General features: G+C 45.5%; 1 protein-coding gene and 1 pseudogene across 1 annotated transcript in view; both read right to left on the bottom strand.

The window, feature by feature from the left end:
* LOC135873818 (ATP-binding cassette sub-family B member 5-like) overlaps window positions 1-12,238 on the bottom strand; it is a 34,765-nt pseudogene extending 22,527 nt beyond the window's left edge.
* Window positions 12,239-19,114: 6,876 nt separating this feature from the next.
* Window positions 19,115-24,791, bottom strand: part of LOC135873819 (ATP-dependent translocase ABCB1-like) — a 110,973-nt gene continuing 105,296 nt past the window's right edge. The window contains exons 26-29 of the mRNA XM_065398433.1: window positions 22,579-22,776; window positions 21,490-21,696; window positions 20,360-20,506; window positions 19,115-19,312 (exon numbers count right to left, since the gene is read on the bottom strand). Coding sequence (XP_065254505.1) covers window positions 19,115-19,312; window positions 20,360-20,506; window positions 21,490-21,696; window positions 22,579-22,776 — 750 coding nt within the window. The remainder of the gene's footprint in view (window positions 19,313-20,359; window positions 20,507-21,489; window positions 21,697-22,578; window positions 22,777-24,791) is intronic.

Below are 24,791 nucleotides of genomic sequence, written 5' to 3' on the forward strand. Positions count from 1 at the left end.
ATCTACAATACCTTTCCCATTTTATATACTCAATAACAATAACTCTGCTTTTCAGAGCTTTACTCCTGCATCTACCCCTCCAAAAACCAGGGAACTGATTTCTCCTCATCCTAGAAATACTCACCAACAGAATGCCTGTAAAATGTGTGAAACCATTTATTCCCTATTGTGCTTGGGGTCTGAGTCCCATTTTGTTGTTGTTGTTGTTGTTTTTTTGTTCCAAGGTGGACCCCAAAGACTATTTCTAGAGGCTGGTATTCTGACCCAGCAATCCCTTCCTGGCATACCAGACATTCAACACCTGCTCCCCTTTTAATGTACTGCTTCCTCCCATAATTACAGACAGGTACAAAACTTTGCCACCTCGCTATCTACCCTCTTTTCCAGATCATTTATGAATACACCTCTACCCCGATATAACGTGACCCAATATAACATGAATTTGGATATAACGTGGTAAAGTAGTGGGGGGGCGGGGCTGCATGCTCCGGCGGATCAAAGCAAGTTCGATATAACGTGGTTTCACCTATAACGCGGTAAGATTTTTTGGCTCCCAAGGACAGCGTTATATTGGGGTAGAGGTGTATGTTGAACTGCACTGGTACCAGTATAGATCTGTGGGGGACCCTGCTATTTACCTCTCTCCATTGTGAAAACTGACCATTTTTTCCTAAACTTTGCTTCCTATCTTTTAACTGATCCATGAGAGGACCGTCTTTCTTATCCCACGACTGCCTATTTTGCTTAAAACCCTTTGCTGAAAGTCCAAATACACTAAATGCACTGGATCAACCTTATCCACATGTTTGTTGACCCCCCCCCCCCCCAAAGAATTCTAATAGATCGGCGAGACATGATTTCCCTTTAAAGTGCTGTGTTGACTCTTCCCCAACAAATCATGTTCATCTAGGTGTCTGATACTTCTGTTCTTTACTATAATTTCAACTAATTTGCATGGTACTGAAGTTAAGCTTACTGGCCTGTAATTGCCAGGATCATCTCTGGAGCCTTTAAAAAAAAAAAAAAAAAATCAGCGTTACATTAGCTGTCTGCCAGTCACCTAGTACAGAGACTGATTTAAGTGATAGGTTACATACCACAGTTAGTAGGTCTGCAACATCATATCTGAGTTCCTTCAGGACTTTTAGGTGAATACCATCTGGCCCTGGTGACTTATTAATTCATCAATTTCTTCCAAAACCTCCTCTACTGATACATCAATGTGGGACAGTTCCTCAGATCTGTCACCAAAAAAGAACAGCTCAGGTGTGGGAATCTCCTGCACATCCTCTGCACAGAAGATCGATGCAAAGAATTCATTTAGTTTCTTTGCAATGACCTGGTCTTCCGTGAGTGCTCCTTTAGCACCTCAATGATCCAGTGGCCCCACTGATTGTCTGGTAGGCTTCCTCCTTCTTGAGTACTTAAAAAAATTGCTGTTCTTTTAAAAAATGGAAGTAAACTCCTACTGAGGAAAATAGAACGGAGCATAAAATTTGGCAAGTCAAGTATGAAAGTGTAACTAGGAGGCCAAAAAAGAATTTGAAGCACAATTAGCAAAAGACACAAAAACTAACAGCAATTTTTTGTCTTTTTGTCTCTAACTGTCTCTTTAACTCTGTTGGTTAGCCATGGTGGCATGTTTTTGGTCCTCTTACTGTTTTTCTTTATTATTATTTGGGAGTATACATGTAGTTTGAGCCTCTATTATGATGTTTTAAAGTTTTCATGAAGCTTGCAGGCATTTCATTCTTGTGATTGTTCCTTTTAATTTCCATTTAACTAGCCTCCTCAGATTTGTATAGTCCCCTTTTGGCGTTGCATGACTCACCCCTGGGGCGCCTCCTGCTGGTCGTCTCCGGAATTAGCTCTCCAGCCTCCGGAGCACCCTCTGCAGGCTGGTGTCCTGCTGCCACTTGGCCCCCCGTGTCCCTCCATGGACTCTGGTGCCCCGTTTTCTGGGGTGCTGCCCCCTGACAGTAACCCCTCACAGCCTCAAGTTCTCCCCCTCCCAGGGGAACCCCCACCCACTATCCCCACTTTGCCTCAGTGTTAGGCTACTGCCAGTCCCCGTCTAGCCCCCTGCTCACTGGGGCGGACTGCAGTGTAAGCCACTCATCATAGGCAAAGGGGTTCGGACCTGCTGCCTCTGCCTACCCATAGATTGCCCCCTGCAACCCTGCACCTATTTGGCCTGTTGTCAGGCCTGCAGCCTAGGGCTTTCCAGGCCAGAGTTCCCAGCTTCTCTGGCCCTTCCCCAGCCCTGCTCCAATCTAGGTTCCTTGCTTGGCATCTTGCAGCCAGGCCCTTCTCCCTCTACGGGCAGAGGAAGACTGACTAAGCCCTGGCTCACAGCCTCTTATAGGGGCCAGCTGGGCCTGACTGGGGCATGGCCACAGCTGAGCCTACTTTTCCCAATCAGCCCAGGCTTCTTGCCCCAGCCACAGCCCTCTCCCAGGGCTGGTTTTAACCCTGTCAGGGCTGGAGTGGGTAACCACCACGCTACACCCCTTTTTTAACTTAAATGCTACTGTGGTGGGTTTTTTTGGTATTTCTCCCTCTACGAGGATGTTAAATTTAATGATATTATTGTCGCTATTAATTGAGCAATTCAGCTATATCACCTTTTGGACCAGATTCTGTACTCTACTTAGGATTAAACCAAGAATTGCCTCTCCTCTTGTGGGTTCCAGGACTAGCTGCTCCAAGAAGCTGTCATTAATGGTGTCTAGACATTTTATTTCTGCATCCCATCCTGAGGTGACATGTACCCAGTCAATATGGGTTTCTGTAGCCTCTCTAATCTCCCTAAGCATTTCACAATCACCATCACAGTCAGGTGCTCGATAGTATATTCCAACTACTATACTCTTATTATTCAAGCATGAAATTTCTATCCATAGAGATTCTATGGTAGTTTGATTCATTTAAGATTTTTACTATCATAGAATCATAGAACTGAAAGGGACCTCGAGAGGTCATCTAGTCCAGTCCCCTGCAATCAAGTCAGAACTAAGTATTATCTAGACCGGGGTCGGCAACGTTTGGCATGCGGCTTGCCAGGGTAAGCACCCTGGCGGGCCGGGCCAGTTTATTTACCTGCTGATGCGGCAGGTTCGGCCGATCGTGGCCCCCACTGGCCACAGTTCGCCGTCCCGGGCCAATGGGGGCGGCGTGAAGCGGCACGGGCGAGCCGACCCCTGATCTAGACCATCCCTGACAGGTGTTTGTCTAACCTGCTCTTAAAAATCCCCAATGATGGAGATTCCACCACATCCCTAGGCAATTTATTCCAGTGTTTAACCACCCTGACAGTTAGGAATTCTTTCCTAATGTCCAACCTAAACCGCCTTTGCTGCAATTTAAGCCCATTGCTTCTTGTCCTATCCTCAGAGGTTAAGAAGAACAATTTTTCTCCCTCCTCCTTGTAACAACCTTTTATGTACTTGAAAACTGTTATGTCCCCTCAGTCTTCTCTTTTCCAGACAAAACAAACCCAATTTTTTCAATCTTCCTTTATAGGTCATGTTTTCTAGACCTTTAATCATTTTTGTTGCTCTTCTCTGGACTTTCTCCAATTTGTCCACATCCTTCCTGAAATGTGGCACCCAGAACTGGACACAATACTCCAGTTCAGGCCTAATCAGCATGGAGTAGAGCAGAAGAATTACTTCTTGTGTCTTGCTTACAACACTCCAGCTAATACATCCCAGAATGATATTCGCTTTTTTGGCAACAGTTTTACACTGTTGACTCATATTTAGCGTATGGTCCACTATGACCCCCAGATCCCTTTCTGCAGTACTCCTTTCTAGGAAGTCATTTCCCATTTTGCATGTGTGCAACTGATTGTTCCTTCCTAAATGGAGTACTTTGCATTTGTCCTTATTGAATTTCATCCTATTTATTTCAGACCATTTCTCCAGGTTGTCCAGATCATTTTGAATCCTATCCTCCAAAAAACTTGCAACCCCTCCCAGCTTGGTATTGTTCGCAAACTTTATAAGCGTACTCTCTATGCCATTATCTAAATCATTGATGAAGAAATTGAATAGAACCGGACCCAGAACTGATCCCTGTGGGACCCCACTTCTTATGCCCGTCCAGCATGACTATGAACCACTGATAATTACTCTCTGGGAACGGTTTTCCAACCAGTTATGCACCCACCTTGTAGTAGCTCCATCTAGGTTGTATTTCCCTAGTTTGATTATGAGAAGGTCATGTGAGACAGTATCAAAAGCTTTACTAAAGCCAAGATATACCATGTCTACCACTTCCCCCCATCCACAAGGCTTGTTACCCTAGCTGTCAAAGAAAGCTATCAGGTTGGTTTGACACAATTTGTTCTTGACAAATCCATGTTGACTGTTACTTATCACCTTATTGTCATCTAGACATTTGCAAATTGATTGCTTTATTATTTGCTCCATTATCTTTTGAGGGAGTATCCCTGGCTCACTATCTCTCTGACCCATTTGTCTATGGTCGATGAAAACCATTCCTCCAGGAAATGGGGAATCCTGCCCCCTAGTTTCAGTTCTGGGCAGATGTCTTCAAGATCTTTCTCAAAGAAAATTTTGGGGGAGGGGAAAGGGCTGAGGTCCCTCCAGACTATCCCCTGGACCTCTATTCCACCGTTTTCCTTTGGGGAATCTGTCATACCTTTGCTGGTACCTCTGTGAGGATGAGGTGTGAAAGAAGCATCTCTGTCTGAAGGCTGGTCTACACACTCTCCAGTGGGCACTTAGTGGGCCAGGGAGAGACTGTTTGGTTTTGCCACATTGTCAGCCAGCAGCTTCTCCAGCTTTTCTCCAACAAGAAGGAAGCCTGTAAACTTGGCCAAGCATAGGACCTGCTTAGAGTTAGTGTCCATCTTCTAGGGTCAGAGCCATAGCTGGCAGCTGGCTACATGGCTTGGGTAGAGAACCTTATTGCATCCATTGAAGCATTAGGTACAAATGCTGTTGCTAAGGACACTTTTGTTAAAGTGGAGCCAAAGTCAGGGTGTTCTCTGTCCTTAGGCTTGGAGCCCTTCCAGCCAGGAATGGAGCTGCTCTTGCAAAGCAGGTAGCTGCCAGGGACACTCAGAGGGTGCCCTCCATCTTTCTATCCTTGGGATCCTTAGGGTAGAACTCCCTTCTGAGGGAATAACCATATCCCTGGTGAGGGATGCTACAGTGGCGCCAACCTTCGGTGTCTCAGCCATAGACCCCTTTTGGTTTCTGAATGTTTAGAAAACCTGAAGTCACTCTTGTTAATGTGTGTGCCCTGACCCAGCTTGTTCCATTCATCCGTAATCACTTTCTTAAAGGAGGAGTGAAGGGGTCTCGCAGCCTCAGGGGAGGAATTTGAGGGGAGGAATTTACTCTGAGGCTTGATCTCAGGAGCCCACTCAAGCTGCATGTGAATCGTGGAAACAACATTGTTGCACACAGCTTGAAATTTCAAAGGTGAAAAAAAAATTCTGCATTCCCACCCTTTCTGTTTGGATTCAGAACCAGACAGCTCACCTTCCTCAGTGGAGGAAGAGAGTCAGAGGACTCTGTCTCCTGGATTTTTTGTGTGCCTTTTCTTTCCCTTTTTGGAACCTTTTTAGGGTGCTTTGGGAGCTTAGACGCTCTGCTGCAGCTTTGGTGAAGGCTTTTGCTGCTTGCCTTCCATCGGTTCTGCAGCACTCTTGAGAGGTCTGTCTCAGAATCCTCTCCCGCTGGTACCCATTCCTCCTGGGAGTTGTCTGAGTCCTGCTGGTCAGCTTGGGAGGGAGTGGGAGCTGATTAGAAGCCCTGCTTCTTTCCCCAGGGCTCTGAGGACCCACTTTTAGACATGGGTGGGGGGGATTTGTGGCCCTCCAAGTTTCCCCTCTTTGTTCTGTTGGGGCCTCTGGGACTTACCCCCTGAGTAGAGTGGTCAGGGAGGAGACTCCTCGCTTATGGAGCCGCTCCCTGCTCTGCGCCCAGGTTCCTGGTCCATTTTATCCCTGCTGGGGTTGTGGCTGCCTTGGTGGGTGTAATGGGGTTTGCTCACCACTCTGGCACCTCCTGCTGGAGGTCTTTGGAATTAGCTCTGTATGGTAGTGCGCCCTCTTCGGGTGGTGCCTCGCCACCGGCACTCCTGCTCTAGCACCCACATCTCTCCAAGGACCACAGCAACCTCTTCAGTGACACAGCCCTCCGGCCTTGCCACACACTGGGTTTCCCCCTTCTGGGGGACCTGCAGTCCTCTGTTCAGCCACTTCCCTTAGTGGCAACTGCAGCAAATTGTCTGGCCACTTGCTCGTGGCCCCAGCATCCTCTTTGCCCTTGCCTCAGGGCCTCAGCCTGTAAATCCCAGTAGCCAGCCAGGAGCTGTCTCTCGCTCCCCCGGTCCCTGCTCGCAGCACTGCTCTGTCCAGGGTGCTGGCAGTTCTCTCAGCTCTCCAGAGACACAGTCTTTCCTCCCTGGGCTCCCAGCAGAGAACTGCCCTCCTCTGCCCTGCAGCTCCCTTTTTATATGGGCCTTCTTGGCCATGATTGGCTGCTCCCTTCAGCCCTTTTCTGATAGGCTGCACAGGAGGCAGCCACCCTGGGCTCTATTAATCCTGTAGAGGCCAGTGTGGGGCAGGCGCCCCATCACACACTCTCCCCCCTCAAGCCTACAACTCTTGGGGGTAGGAAGATCTCATGCTCTTCACTACTCTGAGATGCCCCTTTATGTTATCCTGCTGTTTCTTGATTTCCCTCAGCTAGAGACACACATCTTCCTTCTCCTTTATAGCATCCCTAAATTCTTCCCTCAGGCTTGCCAGGTCTCCTTCTGCCCTTAGGCTGCCACTGCTAATTGGGCTTGTATTTTGGACTCCCCCAGTCCCTTTTCTCTCAGAGTCTGGGGTCCCACAGTAGCCTGTTCCACCACTGCGTTTGTTCCTACCTCTCCCTGGGCCCCCTCTGTCCCAGTCATTTTGTCCGTGACCTCCTTACTACCTCCTACTGAGTGTGGGAGATGACTCCCTGGCAAGTCTACAGCCATCACCGCTGCATCCACCCTGACAGTCTCTGATCCAACCTGGTTCCCGGGCACGCCTTTCCTATCCTGCCTTCTCTTAAGGGGGCAATACCTTTTTATTTATATGCCCCCCCTCATCGCACCAAAAGCAAGCTCCTTGTCTCTTCTTGGCCATGGGTCTCCCATAGTCATTCCCTTGTTCAGCCCCATCCCCTGGGCTAGCCATGACCCTGCAACTTATGAAAGGGCACTCCCTCTGTAGGTGCCTCTGTTGCCCACAGGCCCAACATGCCCATCCTCTCTTTGTTCTCCTGACGGGGGGATTCTTTTGGGCTCTCAATCCTTCCCACTCTCTGATTGAGGCTTCAGTCCCCCATCCCAGTAGGGGCAATCTCTTTTCCAGTGTCCTTGCCACCCACAGGCATAACAATCAGTCAGCCCAGCCACAGGTCTCCTGGTCCTGGTACCTGGCTTCTCCTCAAGCTCTCTGTGGCTTCTATTAAACTTTCTCCATAGGAGCTTTACCAGGGCCTGCTGTTGCTTAACCAGCTTCCCCAAATAAGTCTGGAGGTACCACTGTGTCTCCCATTCCTTCTGTTGGTTCTCCTGGATTTCATGCAGCAGGGTCTCGAACCTTCCGTGCTGTCTGTCAGTCCCTTTCTGCCAGGGTACTGACCCCAGAGTCCAGCCTGGGATGGCACAACAACCGTCTGCAAAGAAGACCTCTGCATACTCTGGATCCATCGTCCCCACCTTCAATATCTCGCCTTTACTCTCTCAAACACTCGTGTACCTAGGCAATCGTCCCCACAGTCCTCTCTCCTCCCCTTATCTCAGGGGTGACCTTGTGCCCACATTCTCCACCATGTGTAATGGGGTTCACTCACCACTCTGGTGCCTCCTGCTGGATGTATTTGGAATTAGCTGTGCATGGTAGTGTGCTCTCTTCAGGTGGTGCCTCACTGCCATCACTCCTGCTCTAGGACCCACATCTCTCCAAGGACCACGGCATCCTCTTCAATGGCACAGCCCTCCGGCCGTGCCACACACCTGGTGTCTCCCTGCAGTCCTCTGTTCAGCCACTTCCCTTAGTGGCAACTGCAAATTGTCTGGCCACTTGCTCGTGGCCCCAGCATCCTCTTTGCCCTTGCCTCAGGGCCTCAGCCTGTAAACCCCAGTAGCCAGCCAGGAGCTGTCTCTCGCTCCCCCGGTCCCTGCTCGCAGCACTGCTCTGTCCAGGGTGCTGTCAGTTCTCTCAGCCCCCCAGAGACAAAGGGTATGTCTACACTACGAAATTAGGTCAAATTTATAGAAGTCTTTTTTTAGAAATCGTTTTTATACAGTCAATCGTGTGTGACCCCACCAAAATGCTCTAAGTGCATTAAGTCAGCGGACTGCATCCACAGTACCGAGGCTATTGGAATTCTGGGTTGAGATCCCAATGCCTGATGGGGCAAAAACAGTGTCACGGGTGGTTCTGGGTACATGTCGTCAGGCCCCCCCTCCCTCCCTGAAAGCAACGGCAGACAATCGTTTCACTCCTTTTTTCCTGGGTTACCTGTGCAGATGCCATACCACGGCAAGCATGGAGCCCGCTCAGCTCACCATCACCGTACGTCTCCTGGGTGCTGGCAGACATGGTACTGCATTGCTACACAGCAGCAGCTTATTGCCTTTTGGCAGCAGATGGTGCATTACAATTGGTAGCCATCGTCGTCATACTCCTGGGTGCTCTTTTAGCCAAACTCGGTGAGGTGGGTCAGGGGCGCCTGGGCAGACATGGGAGTGACTCAGCCAGGTCATTCCCTTTTCAAGTTTCGTCTCATGGAGACTCAGTCCTGCCGGCAGTCGTACTGCATCGTCTTCTGGCGAGCAGCCAGGAGATGACGATGGCTAGCAGTTGTACTGCACCGTCTGCTGACAGCCTAAGATGTATAAGATAGATGGAGTGGATCAAAACAAGAAATAGACCAGATTTTTTTTGTATTCATTTGCTCCCTCCTCCCTCCCTCTGTGAAATCAATGGCCTGCTAAACCTAGGGTTTTGAGTTCAATCCTTGAGGGGGCCATTCTGTGTGACAGTTGTTTGTGTTTCTCCTTCATGCAAAGCCACCCCCTTTGTTGATTTTAATTCCCTGTAAGCCAACCCTGAAAGCCACGTCGTCAGTCGCCTCTCCCTCCATCAGAGCAATGGCAGACAATCATTTCGCGCCTTTTTTCAGCGCAGACGCCATAGCACTGGGAACATGGAGCCCACTCAGATCACCGCGGCAATTATGAGCACTGTAAACACCACACACATTATCCAGCAGGACATGCAGAACCAGAACCTGCAAAAGCAAAACCAGGCGAGGAGGAGATGGCAGCGCGGTGATGAGAGTGATGAGGACATGGACATAGACTTCTCACAAAGTACGGACCCCGGCAATGTGCACATCATGGTGTTAATTGGGCAGGTTCATGGCATGGAACGCCGATTCTGGGCCCGGGAAACAAGCACAGACTGGTGGGACCGCATAGTGCTGTAGGTCTGCAATGATTCCCAGTGGCTGTGAAACTTTCGCATGCATAAGGGCACTTTCATGGAACTTTGTGACTTGCTTTCCCCTGCCTTGAAGTGCCAGGATACCAAGATGAGAGCAGCCTTCACAGTTGAGAAGTGAGTGGCGATAGCCCTGTGGAAGCTTGCAATGCCAGACAGCTACCGGTCAGTCGGGCATCAATTTGGAGTGGTCAAATCTACTGTGGGGGCTGCTGTGATCCAAGTAGCCAACACAATCAAAGAACTGCTGATATCAAGGGTAGTGACTCTGGGAAAAGTGCAGGCCATAGTGGATGGCTTTGCTGCAATGGGATTCCCTAAATGTGGTGGGGCGATAGAAGGAACCCATATCCCTATCTTGGCACCGGAGCACCAAGCCAGCGAGTACATAAACCGCAAGGGGTACTTTTCAATGGTGCTGCAAGCACTGGTGGATCACAATGGATGTTTCACCATCATCAATGTGAGATGGCCGGGAAAGGTACATGACGCTCGCATCTTCAGGAACTCTGGTCTGTTTCAAAAGCTGCAGGAAGGGACTTTCTTCCCAGACCAGAAAATAACCATTGGGGATGTTGAAATGCCTATAGTTATCCTTGGGGACCCAGCCTACCCCTTAATGCCATGGCTCATGAAGCCATACACAGGCAGCCTGGACAGTAGTCAGGATCTGTTCAACTATAGGCTGAGCAAGTGAAGAATGGTGGTAGAATGTGCATTTGGACGTTTAAAAGCGTGCTGGTGCAGTTTACTGACTCAGATAGACCTCAGCAAAACCAATATTCCCATTGTTATTACTGCTTGCTGTGCGCTCCACAATACCTGTGAGAGTAAGGGGGAGACGTTTATGGCAGGGTGGGAGGTTGAGGGAAATCGTCTGGCTGCTGATTACGTGCAGCCAGACACCAGGGTGGTTAGAAGAGTACAAAAGGGCACGCTGCGCATCAAAGAAGCTTTGAAAACCAGTTTCATGACTGGCCAGGCTACAGTGTGACAGTTCTGTTTGTTTCTCCTTGATGAACCCCCCCCTTGGTTCACTCTACTTCCCTGTAAGCTAACCACCCACCCCTCCCCCTTTGATCACCGCTTGCAGAGGCAATAAAGTCATTGTTGCTTCACATTCATGCATTCTTTATTAATTCATCACACAAATAGGGGAATACCTGCCAAGGTAGCCCGGGAGGGGTGGTGGACGAGGGAAGCACCGGGTGGGGTGGTGGAGGAGGGAAGGACAAGGTCACACTGCACTTTAAAACTTAAAAACTTAAAAACTTATTGAATGCCAGCCTTCTGTTGCTTGGGCAATCCTCTGGGGTGGAGTGGCTGGGTGGCCGGAGGCCCCCCCACCACATTCTTGGGCATCTGGGTGAGGAGGCTATGGAACTTGATGAGGAGGATGGTTGGTTACACAGGGGCTGTAGCGGCAGTCTGTGCTCCTGCTGCCTTTCCTGCAGCTCAACCATATGCTGCAGCATTTGAGTTTGATCCTCCAGCAGCCTGAGCATTGAATCCTGCCTTCTGTCAGCAAGCTGATGCCACCGATCATCTTCAACCCGCCACTTACTTTCTTCAGCCCACCACCTCTCCTCGTGCTCATATTGTGCTTTCCTGCACTCTGACATTGTCTGCCTCCACGCATTCTGCTGTGCTCTGTCAGTGTGGGAGGACAGCATGAGCTCAGAGAACATTTCATCCCCAGTGTGGTTTTTTCGCCTTCTAATCTTCGCTAGCCTCTGCGAAGGAGAAACATATGCAGCTGCTGGAGGAAAAAAAAGGAGAGTGGTAGTTAAAAAGACACATTTTATAGAACAATGGGTACACTCTTTCACGGTAAACCTTGCTGTTAACATTACATAGGACATGTGCTTTCGTAACAAGGTCGCATTTTGCCTCTTATTGAGGGTATGCCGGTTTGGTGTGAGCGATCACTCACGCAGGACTGGGCAACAGAATTCGGCTTGCAGGCAGCCATGGAAAGCCACAGTCTTTTGGCTTCTTTAACCTTCATAACATGTGGGAATGGCTTTACCCCTCCCCCCACCGCGTGGCTAACAGCGGGGAACATTTCTGTTCAGCCACAGGCAAACAGCCCAGCAGGAATGGGCACCTCTGAATGTCCGCTTAATAAAACTACCCTATTTCAACCAGGTGACCATGAATGATAACACTCTCCTGAGGATAACACATAAAGAACGGATATTGTTTGAATGCCAGCAAACACCGGGACCATACACTGCAATGCTTTGTTCTGCAATGCTTTGTTCTATGCGCTACTGGCCTGGCGTGGTAAAGTGTCCTACCATGGAGGACGGAATAAGGCTGCACTCCCAAGAAATCTTTTGCAAAGGCTTTGGGAGTACATCCAGGAGAGCTTTATGGAGATGTCCCTGGAGGATTTCCGCTCCATCCCCAGACACGTTAACAGACTTTTCCAGTAGCTGTCCTGGCCGCGAATGCCAGGGCAAATTAATCATTAGACATGCTTGCTTTTAAACCATGTATAATATTTACAAAGGTACACTCACCAGAGGTCCCTTCTCCACCTTCAGGGTCCGGGAGCCTGCCTTGGGTGGGTTCGGGTGGTACTGGCTCCAGATCCATGGTGAGAAACAGATCCTGGCTGTTGGGAAAACTGGTTTCTCCGCTTCCTTGCTGTAAGCTATCTTCAACCTCCTCCTCATCATCTTCCTCGTCCCAAAAACCCGCTTCCATGTTGCGTTCTACTCCACTGATGGAGTCAAAGCACAAGGTTTGGGTAGTGGTGGCTGCACCCCCTAGAATGGCATGCAGCTCATCATAGAAGAGGCATGTTTGGGGCTGTGACCTGGAGTGGCCGTTTGCCTCTCTGTTTTTTTGGTAGGCTTGCCTGAGCTCCTTAATTTTCACGCGGCACTGCTGCGAGTCCCTGTTATAGCCTCTGTCCTTCATGCCCTTGGAGATTTTTTCAAATGTTTTGGCATTTCATTTACTGGAACGGAGTTCAGCTAGCACAAATTAGTCTCCCCATACAGCGATCAGATCCCGTACCTCCCGTTCGGTCCATGCAAGAGCTCTTTTGGGATTCTGGGACTCCATAGTCACCTCTGCTGATGAGCTCTGCATGGTCACCTGTGCTGATCAGCTCACAACGCTGGCCAAACAGGAAATGAAATTCAAAAGTTCGCGGGACGTTTCCTGTCTACCTGGCCAGTGCATCTGAGTTGAGAGCGCTGTCCAGAGCGGTCACAATGGAGCACTCTGGGATAGCTCTCCAAGTTCTTGCCGGGTCGAATTGCATCCACATTACCCCAAATTCGACCCGGCAAGGCCGATTTCAGTGCTAATCCCCTCGTCGGGAGTGGAGTAAAGAAATCGATTTTAAGAGCCCTTTAAGTCGAAAAAAAGGGCTTCGTCGTGTGGACGGGTGCAGGGTTAAATCGAGGTAGCGCTGCTAAATTCAACCTAAAATTGTAGTGTAGACCATGCCAAAGTCTTTCCACCCTGGGCTCGTAGCAGAGAACTGCCCTCCTCTGCCCTGCAGCTCCCTTTTTATATGGGCCTGCTTGGCTGCTTCCTTCAGCCCTTCTGTGATTGGTTGCCTCCTGCACAGCATTCCTTGGGCTCTATTAACCCCTTAGAGCCCAGTGTGGGGCAGGCACCCCACCACAGTGGGGAAGGGAACCGACCTGCCTGTCTGACTCCTAGCCTCAGGACCTAACAGAGTCAGGGAGGGAGGGAAAGGCTGGAAGCAGGCAGCCTCACCTATAGAGCACTTCTTGGATTAAATCCTGTGCTTTCTTGGCTACTCTGCCATGCCTGCAAGGGGCAGAGGAGCCGGCAGTGCAGCAGAGTTCAGAGATGGTTAATCCCCCAAGTGGTTAACTGACCCAGGAAGGAGAGGAATCTTGGAGAGGGAGAACGCTGCTCCCCACTGCCCAAAAGCTGGGAAGAAACAGCTCAAATTGGAAAGTACAGGCAGGAGCAACAGAAACTGCCCCAGTCTGGTGCAGTGGAGGCAGAGACTCTGGCAGCAAGCAGGAGCAGAGGAGGTATGTCCAGAGCATGTGGAGCTGATCTGCCGCCACGAAGCTGCAGAGAGAGGAGAGCAGTCTGGATGCCCAGAATTGTGGGAGACACTGGGCTGCAGAAAGTACTCGATACGAGCCCCTTAACCACTGACTTGTACAGTGTGTGTTAGTAGTGAAAGGACTATTTCTACCATTAGGGTTACTATGGCAGTGAGTTCCACATACACTGGCATTTAAGTGGCAGGTGCTGGCACAGTGGCAATCATGCAACAGTTAACTTTGCTTGAAATAAGTCTAATTGAAATGGTAACTGTAGTGCCTGTGCCCCGTGGGAGGACTTATATGGGTGGACATGAAATATGTTACAGGTGTGCGAGGCTACAGGGCGAGCAGCCTGACAAATTTCTTTAGTTTAGTTTAGCAAAGCCTGTCTTCAAATGGAGACTCTTCCTTTTGAAAAGTTTTTGCTCTGTCATTGTGTCCCTTTTTTCTCCTGGTGTAGGAGAATGAAGCAAGACACTGCTAGATCTCTGTATGTGTCATTTGAACCCGAAAAATTAGTATCTGTATGATAGCAACTGGCACTAACAATGCAGCAGCATTAGTGGTTGCAAAAATGTTGTAAGCGCTAGTGTAGCTGCATTTGGGCATTTTTATCACAATGCCATGAAAACCTTCTCTGAACAGGTGGTAAAAAAAGTTCCCAATCCCAGGCTACAGTAGCAGCTTAGCACTGGTGCAGCAGCACTCTTATTGTAACACATTTACTAAAGTATTGAGTGGAGATGCACTAGGGTATTTTGTAGCTGTTTTTCAGCACCATTACATCTATCATCCATGGCGTAAGTTCTAATGTAGATCAAGAACAGGCATTTTTGTGTCACAAGGGTAGCTATTTTCCTAGTGTAGACAAGGTCTTTGAGAGAGAGAAGATGAGTGAGATAATCACTCTCATTGGACCATTGTCTGGTGGTGAAAGGGACAAGCTTTCGAGGTTACACAGACCTTACACAGAGATCTTCTTCCTCCTGAAGAAGAGCTCTGTCAAAGCTTGAAAGCTGGTCTCTCTCTCACCAAGAGAAGCTGGTCCAATAAGAGAGATTTTCTCGTCCCCCTTGTGTTTCTAACACTATGTCTCCACAGCAACTAGACACCCAGAACATGCAGGACATGCAGGACATGAGCTTCGAGGCTGTTTCATTGCTGTGTGGACTGTGCTGAAGCCTGAGCTCTGGGACCTTCCCATCTCACAGGGTCCTAGAGCCCGAGCTCCAGCCCAAGCCCAGAAGTCTACACAGCAATGAAACATCTCCGCAGCCTGAGCCCTGCGATCCTGAGTCGGCTGACATGGGCCAGCTGAGGGTGTCTAGTTGCTGTGTAGACATATCCTAATAGCCTGGAACCAACAGGGCTACAACAACACGGCGTACAAGGTCTTTGAGAGCACTTTCACTTCAAACCCTCCAGCAATGTCAGGTGAATAGACCTTAAAGATTCTGCAGAGTATTTTCATGGTTCCCTTAATTGGGAAAAGTCATATCCCATTAACATTTAAACAGGCCAGCTCTTGAGTGACAGGAATTTTCCTAACTACTGGTATGACATAAGACCAAAAAGCTCTCCATTAGCCAGACATATTCACAATTATAAACACATAAGTAAAAAAGTCATTGGCACAATATATGTCAATTACAACTCGCTCAGAATTTAAATTAGACTCATAACGCTAATCCCTGGAAAATAAAGACACACTGATTTAGCATTTCAGCTGAACTGAATAAATTCTTATTTTTTCATTTCCCTAAATTATAGCAAATCTGTTTTTAAAAGGGAGAAAGTTTCAAAGGATCTGAGGGTTACAAATGGTGATTCCAATGAAATTCTTCCTTATCCCCATAAGGCCATCATGAAGTAGCTTCTTTATGGACTTATACAATCCTCTGCAGCTTTGAGATTGGTGTGAATAGGAGTTTTATAGATTGTAGAGGAGGTGAAACATTTGGGAAGGAAACGATGCTAAATGTTAAACTCAGCTACCACTCTGGAAATTGTTTGGCTGACAACCTGGTGACAGGTAATCCGAAAGTATGGATATCAGGGGAATGGGGAACTTCAGCACCCATTGGGATTGTCCTACACTCATGCAAATAAGAATACAAGGACATTTAACTCCTTAACACCAGCAGAATTGGCATCTCCTACTATCAGTTTGTCTAAGTATTTATACTATTCTCCTCACCATGGCTGCAGTTTGAATTAGCATGTATCAGTGTAAATTTGATTCCTGACCCCAAAGAGTTAATCAAATTTGACAGCAATTTATGCTGAATTTACAGGTGAGTTGAATGGTTAATTATGTTTTGGCTGCTCTCCAAAATCTTGGTGCACTTTTTCTCTCTCAGGACTTCATACATTAGCAATAACCTAGCATGCTTAGATAAGCACTAACTAGGGTGACCAGATGTCCCGATTTTATAGGGACAGTCCCAATTTTTGGGTCTTTTTCTATTACCCCTCACCTCCTGTCCCAATTTTTCACATTTGCTGTCTGGTCATCCTAGCACTAACATAACATACGTTGCAACATACATGTTTTATGCCCCCTCCCCCTTCTTCAATGGGTTTGAGATGCCATTAGAGTCAGTGAGTAGATGTGGGCTGATGTTTTTTCCAGAATGCTGATGACAACCAGCATCGTGGGCCAGGCTCATGGCCACACTGGTGCAAACTGGCCACATTGGGCAGGGGAGGAATCCTCTTAAGTAGGGGAACCCTCTGGCCGTGCAGCCCAGACAGCCTGCAAACTGGCCAAGACACACTCTAGTGCTGCAGAGTGGCAAAGATGCTGCCCAGTGTAGCAGCTGTGGCCAGGCAGAAGCGGGTGGGGCTAAAATGCCATTTTAGCCTACAGGTCCTCCGGCATGGCTCCTATGTCTTGTACCAGAGAATATGGCTGATTATGGAACGCCCTACATGAGTGGGAGTGTTTGGCCATCATTTGATACCAAAGCTTGCACCACAGAGATCTGGTTAGATTGATGCAGCACAGCCCACATACTTGAACAGGCATTTGACTGTATGGAGTTTCTGTTGGAAATCTGAAGAAGTGAAGAGTTTGTTCTGTTTTCTTGGTCACTGGCTTTTTTATGTCGTCTGGGATTTGCTTTTGTTGTGTTGTGTTTTATTGCTCTGGATTGTAATTATAATGGGAGACTGATATTGGTGTGCTTTATTATATTTACACTGAAAATAAATAAATAATGGTTCTTTTACGTAGTGGGGGTGTAGAATTGTGGAAGACGAAGTGAACCGACCCATATTACCTTCATCGTATTTGCCATTTTCCTGTTAAATTTCCTCCTTCGAAATACAAGTGAAGAGGCCAGATGTATACAGAGGGAGGTTTTCCAGATTCATTTTTTAAGAAGTGAGGTGCAGCCACAGAGCCATGTCCTTTCTCCACACAGAAGATCAGCATCATCATTGAATGCACACTCCAAGCATAGACTAAAATACACTAACTAGCAAGAGCTGGTTGTTCTGGCCCCAAAAACTTCTAATCCCACAATATTTTAAAGAATGATCTGATACTTGACACCTTCAGGCCTTTTATTTCAAAACGATTTTTCCAGCAATACAGACTTGATTGAATTTGGCTGGCTATTGCCACAGAAGAATGCACTGATGAACAACGTTAAGCAACATGCCAAGAATGATGTACGTACAATCATCTTCCTGTATGTCATATGTAATGCTGACACCTTTCTCTAAGATGACAAAATGATAGGAGCACATGTCTAATGGATGTGGCAGCTCATATGTACTGTTGGTTGACCGAAGCAAAGCCCTTTTCTAAAGCTTTAATGTCTAATTGTGCATGTCTCCTCAAATGTTTTGCCCAACTCTATTAAAACAAGTTCAAAGTTATCACATTGGAAACAGATTGAGCAGTGAAGCATTTTGGCCTCTACTCTACATTATCTGTGTTGATGTGACTATGAGATCCCATTAACTAGCTACAGATGTTCTATAGTTCATACATTACGTGGCCTTAAAATAAACTAAGTTTGGCAATCCTCTCTGTGTAATATTTGAATGATTTTCTACATTCTTTATTATAGGCTTCACCTTTACAGTAAACAGACTTAAAAATTGGTTCCAGTGTAAAAACAAAACCAGACAAAGGGACACATTTGATTCCAGTTTGGATAATGGGGATATACTGTGAGAACAGCCATTGATTTCTCTATAACCAGAAGTGGAAAGTCACTTTCCTGCACACGTCACGGTGGTGCCAGCAGAAACTGACCAGCCCTTCCCAATGTGTCTACAGAGGATCAATCGCCCATAGTGGGAGTAGCCCTTCCTGGTAGCTTCTGAGAAAAGCTGATTGGGCATGAGGATGAATGCGGAAGAGTATTTTGGCGAGGTTGAGAGCGAAGTTTATATGTTTTTTATATTTTGTTTCCCTCATAGACCTAGAAGCAGGGAAACAAAAGGGGCAAAAGACATTATAATTATTTTTAATTTCTGTCTGTCACAAGTAAGCAGAGGCATCTGAAAGTGTGAAATATTCCAAGCTCCTGTAGGGTGTAAATACTAAACAAAAACCAAAGGTGGTTTTGATTTTGCCCTTGGCAAACCAAAAAGTGAGTTTGCCAGAAGCAAACCCAAAACAGGGCTGCCCGAGTCTGTCTGTCTGTCTGTCTCTCTCTCTCTAGTAGATGACATAGGTCCCTCAACTGTTGTTTAAGCATGATGGTTGACTATATTAAGGGAAAAACACTCTGATAATAAAATATTATAACAGAGCTGTGTAAACCACTATGACTATACATGGATCGATCAACATTTCTAAAACTCCATTTAAAAAGCTGAAAAAAAATGTTTAAATCTAACTTCATATGGTAAAACCCCCACACACAGTTTTTTGTTAAATAGCTATTTACATGGTTGACATTAATCAGCTCCAAAAGGAGCCATCATGGTCATTGGGCAAATAATAATTATGTTTAAGTCTTTTTGAAATAGCCTTAATGGTTTCAAAAGAACCAGTAAGTTCTGTGAGGTCAATAATACAGGTTTTAATAATAATTTATAAACAAACAGTTTGTGATCTATTTTGTCAATACACCTCTACCCCCATATAACGCTGTCCTCGGCAGCCAAAAAATCTTACCGCATTATAGGTGAAACCGTGTTATATTGAACTTGCTTTGATTCTCCGGAGTGCACAGCCCCGCCCCCACAGAGCACTGCTTTAACGCGTTATATTTGAATTCGTGTTATATCGGGTTGCATTATATCGGGGTAGAGGTGTATATATTTTCATGAAAGGCTTGTAATCATTAATATAAAAGCAGATTAAAATTAACCAACACGCCCCAAAGGATTTTACCAATAGGATTAAGTAATACTAAAGCTGTGACACAAGTTAAAAATAAATGTCTCGTCTCTGTTTTTTACTACATGCCTGTATATTGAACCTGCAGACATCTCAGTAATGAGGTGCATCCTTAATATTACTTAGCTGTGGGTTGTGTGTGTATTTATATAAATAGATTAGTTTGTAACATTAATGTTAATGAGAAACTTGTGCATTTACAAGTGCATAGTAATGTCCTTCCTTTGCCAGCAGCTGGCTGTGAGTCCCTTGTTCCACTACTTTTCCATTATGAATCACTGCTATGACATCAGCGTTCTGGACGGTCGTCAAGCGGTGAGCAATAATAATGCAGGTTCGACCCTTCCTGGCATCGTCCAAGGCTTTCTGGACAATCTGTAGACAGATGCAGTGAAAAACTTATTACTTGGAGAATCTTCCCTTTCATAGGTAACATCTTTGCCTTTATAGTTCACATTATCACTTAGGTATTCCTCACTGGGGTTTAGGAGTCAGTACTTCCCATGCATGAAGGAGGCCTCAAACACAGGGGCCTGATATTCCAACCTTTATTTGTGTGAGTAATTCGACTGAAGTCATTGAGACTACTCTCATGAACACAGGCTAGCAGAACGAGGTCCATAAGGATCTAGTTTGGACCAACATAAAACTTAGATTTACCATGCAACACAACTAATTTGCAGAGGTGTAATGAACTGTCTGTTATATTGGCTGCTTACCAAATGTGTGTGTTATATTTGACATTGCATCCTGACTGTTTCCAACTACTGGATAAAAGGACTGGGAAGCGGACAGAGGCAGGACAACATTAAACTTCTTTATTGTTCCATTCTGTCCTGACAGCCAGCAGTTCTACTGGCAGAGTGGATCCCTCTCGGTCTCTGTAGCAACACCTGTTCACCCAGACAGAGCAGGAAATAGTGCAGAAAGAGACCCACTTTGCTGCTAGTGCTGCTGGCTGAAGGGAAGAGGACGGAGCTGGTGACTTGCCTTACAAAGCCTCCTCTAGTAGATCACAGTCTACTGTTTGAAGACACCTGTCTCAAACTCAAAGCTGCTAATTATCAATGGGATTTTCCAAAGTGCTCAGCATTGGCCTAACTGTGAACCCATTAAAAGTCCCATTGATTTCATAACTGACTTTGAAGGAACTGAGGCAGGCCCAAACTGAGGAGTTCTGAAAATCCCACTTTGTCTCCAGCCCCAAGTGTTGCTGACTACCATCAACTCCCAATTTAGACACCAGGAGTCGAAGGCACTCTACACCTTGCAAAAGCAGGCTGTAGACAGAGAGTGAGCTAAGGATCGTTCTGTGGAACTTTCAAAATTGTATTGTACATGGAGCGCCTGTGTTCTTGCAGTGAAGTGTTAGAACCCTATAATTTTGTGTGTATTACAAATGGTAGAATGCATATTACTAACCTTTTCACTTTCTGTGTCAAGAGCAGATGTGGCTTCATCCAGAAGCAGAACTGCTGGCTTACGAACTAGAGCACGAGCAATTGCTATTCTTTGTTTCTGACCTCCAGAAAGTTGTGCTCCTTTGTCACCCACTCGGGTATTATACTTCTGTATAAGTAAATATTCATTGTGAAGGAAAGTTAGAAACAGAAAGTTATATTTTTAATAGCAGATAATGTACTATATTAAGCATTTCCACCGTGAAAGAAAAAAGAATAATGTAATGGTTTTTAATAAAAAATAAAATTTTATAAGATCTTATTAACTGTTTGAATCAAAATGCATATCTACAGCTACACGTATTGATAACTGCTCTGTAATGAAAATTCATTTCAGCATTAGAAAAAGACTAACTCCCAAGTGGTGCAACCACTGATGTGTCTAGTCTAGTCAAAGACACCTGTACTTAAACATATAGATCTCAAGATACTTTTATAATTTCAAGGCCCTAGAGACCCACACTCAGGAGGTGACGGTTTATTTCTTACACATCCAAAACTTTCTTCTAAGTACATTTTCAAAAACTAGGTGGTAATGAAAAAGAAATATTGTTTTTTTCAACTTTCAATTGTCATTTTCAATTCCATGCAACTCTACAGGAAGCCTGATTTCTTTGGGCTTTTCCAAGGTTTTTATCCACTTTGAGAACTAAGTCCATGGCAAACATGAAGGTTAAGAGGTACTTGAAACATTTTACCTTTCAGATAAGACTAAAACTAGAGAAAGTTTCAGCCAAAAAAGGAAAAAGAATTGGCAAAGTTTATGAAGAAATGAAAATAAAGGTTTAGAATTGAATGTCTCTTTTATAGTTGTTATATAACATCACTGTGGTAGAGGAAAACAAGAAAACTGGAGCTCAGATTTTGCATTTGAATTAGCTAATTATGACTGTGTATGTGTTAATACATATTGCAAGTTACATTTTTAAACATCAGCTTCCTATTTTCCTCTTTGAGAATTGTAAACACAAGAAAATAAGCTTTTTTTTTTTTTTTTTTTAAAGCATATTGTTTTGCATTAATGGGAGTTGCTTCGATAAGTCACAGTGAGTATTTACCCCACACTGAGACTGGAAAGACTTTTTCATTTACCTCTGGGAGATTTTCTATGAAGGTGTGAATATTTGCTGCTTTAGCTGCCTCTTCAACTTCCTCCTGACTGACAACCCTACTGTTGTCTCCGTACTGGATATTTTCAGCAATGCTGCAGTCAAACAAAATAGGCTCCTGTGACACAATACCCAATTTGGACCTTAACCATTGTAAATGCAAAGACTTGGTATCGAACCCATCTGCAAACTAGAAACAGAAAAAGGGAAAAATCATTCCCTGCAGAATGCAATACTCCTCCTCAGGCGTACAATGTACATGTGAAACACCAATCTGTAAAAATCCTCTGACCTGTGTTAGAGTTACAGTAAAAGTAAAGTGGTTAGTGAACCACTTCTGATCAAATAATAGATGATCAGATCTTTCATCCAAACTTGAACTGAACCAAAACTCTGAAAATTCAAAAGAAGATCAGATAACCTTTTCTTCTCAGAAGTATTTTTTTGTGCACGTCTGCTCTGCTAGCTTCCGTAATAGATGTGGAATTGCCAATCTATAATGAGATGTGCCCACAGAATTTCCATCTTTACTGATGATGGCAGGTACCAGAGATCTCATGAGAAAGTCTGTTCATGAGCTTCTTAGACCTAGAAGGTTGAAGAGCTCCAATAAGAATCCACATCTTTGGGCATTTATTCAAACGTCCTTTGACTCACCATCTCTAGGCTATTCTTCTTGGAGCTCTCATCATCATTAATAGGACTTGCATCAAAAGTCTCATCAAGTGATGAATTAGACCTCAAATTGTGTCATGTTAACATGATTACAGGACTAGTGGCAAGGGTTACGTTATGGGAAGTATATTCTAATGTCCCCTCCAATATATCAAGTAAATCAACCAAGAGATGCCTTCCAGTGATCTAAATGCAGGATGGGGAGTCAGAAGATCCAAAGTTCTACTCCCGGCTCTACCTTAAGGAAGTCCCAAGTCTTCTCTGCAGTACCCGGACCTGTAACAACACTTATCCACCTCAAAAGAGGTGTTGTGCGGATGATATAATGTTTGTAAAATACTTTGAAGAACTGTTCTATAATCTCTTAGCGTTAACAGCTTCACAAATCTTTTCTTACCACTTGTCCTGCCATAGGGTCATAAAATCTCTCCAGCAGCTGAATGGATGTGCTTTTGCCACAACCACTGCTCCCCACCAAGGCTAGCGTCTGTCCTTTATTAACCTTCACGCTGAGTCCTTGCAAAACTTGAGCTTCTGGTCTTGTAGGGTATATAAAATGGATGTCCCTGAATTCAATGTTGCCATCAAACTGACTCTGGAAACGGTAGAAAATACAAATGTATGACAGAAGACCTGTCTATCTTGTACTGAAGCATCAAACACAACTCATTATGGTCATTTAAATGAAGGCGTGACAAGTCAGTTTATTATTGCTTAAATATGCAGTGCGATTGTATTGGTATCTTCTGTGTACGGGACCTCCTTCTTGAGTGGTTCTTTTCTGCATCTCTCTCTCATTTATATCATTCCTTTTCAGCCTGGTTCACAAGGACTATCATTACTTTAGGTAAGTAAACAACCCTAATACCTCTCTTTTATGTCATCATTGCATATAATCCAGACACTATCATTGTGTGTGGAAAACATAGTTCCTGCCCCTGGGAGTTCACTCTCTAAATAGTGTCATTTAAACACATAGTACGCAGGATGAACATAGTACAAGGCGGACATCAGATCTCAGATTGGGTTAAACATTTTTACTTTGGTGGATTATTCATAGTTTTCAAGGACAACTATGTTTTAAGTGTAGGTTTGAATAAGGAAAGGGTAGCTGATTGTCTCTTTTATGTAGGAAGGGAGCTCTAAGTATAAGAGGTAGCAAGGAAGAAGACTTGAAGACAAGGGTGAGTGAAGGAGATGTTAGGAGAGACTGTGGAAGCCTCCTCTGATGCCTGGGGGATGGGACAGCTCTAGGACCACAATACCAGCACTGCGAGTACAATGGGCTCTTACAGCACCTAGAGAACTGGACTTTCAAGGTTTAAACTCTTTGGGCCAAATCTTAGCTTCATTGAAGTCAAAGGCAGCTGCTTCACTGGCATCAGGATTTGGCCCAGAGTGGTTTCACTTTCAATTAACATCTTTATCCGCAAGAAGATATTTCCCCTGGAGCATTAATAGTCTGGGCATGTAGAGCTGATTCAGGAAAGTAGTCAAGCACATGTGTGACTTAAAGTTGTGCACATGAATTACTGGCATGCTTACAGTATGTGCCTGAGTCCTTTTCTGAATCGAGGCCACTATCCAAAAGCTAGAATTCTAAAGCAATTTCAAGTTTCTGAAAGGCTGGTTCAGCTTGTAAAAGCATTTATGAAAAGCACTGAGAGACAATATGAAATGTATTCAGTTTACAAATACAAAGATGAGTTTCTAACTGTCAACACTGGACTTTGAGAGACAAGCTGGGTTCTTTCCATCTCATGTATAATCACCAGGAACAAAAGGTTCTGCAGGCCAAGTTACGTCCTCATTAATACTTGTGCAACCCCTTTGACTTGAATGAGGTTACTCAAATGTTGTATGCAGTGTTGTTATAGCCGTGTCAGTCCCAGGATATTAGAGAGTCAACGTGGGTGAAGTAATATCTTTTATTGGACCAACTTCTGTTGGTGAGAGAGACAAGCTTTTGAGCTTATACAGAACTGAAGAAGAGCTCTGTGTAAGCTTGACAGCTTGTCTCTCTCACCAACAGAATTTGTTTCAATGAAAGATATTAACTCACCCACCTTGACTCTCTGTTACACAGATGTAACTGACTGGAACTTAGCAAACAAGTCTGCTGATAATGCACAAGAAGGAATAGACTCTAACTCACTCTCCCCCACAGCTGCATAGTTTACAGGCCTAAAAAGCAGCGAAAACATACTTGTATTACTAAAGAAAGCAGTTATAACTCTGGGCTTGTCTTCACTACCAGGGGATGGACACTGCTGCAATTGATTCAGCGGGTGTCGATAGCGGAGTGCTCTCTGATCGAGTCTGGTACTCCACCGGAACGAGAAGAGTAAGGTAAGTCGATGGGAGAGCATCTCCCGTCAACGCAGCACAATGAAGACACCGCGGTAAGTCGACCTCAGCTACATCAAACTCAATTACATTATTCACATAGCTGGAGTAGCGTAACTTAGGTCGACTTACCCCGGTAGTGTAGACAAGGCCTCAGAATACATCCAACGGACAGAACAGGTGAATGAAATGTCATTCTTCCAGTCATTTTTCAAAACAGAACCGCACTTAAAAGTATTCTATTAATTTCTCAAGCAAAAAGGT

The sequence above is a fragment of the Emys orbicularis genome, chromosome 2 (assembly GCF_028017835.1).
Source record: "Emys orbicularis isolate rEmyOrb1 chromosome 2, rEmyOrb1.hap1, whole genome shotgun sequence".
NCBI classification, from domain to species: Eukaryota; Metazoa; Chordata; order Testudines; family Emydidae; genus Emys; species Emys orbicularis.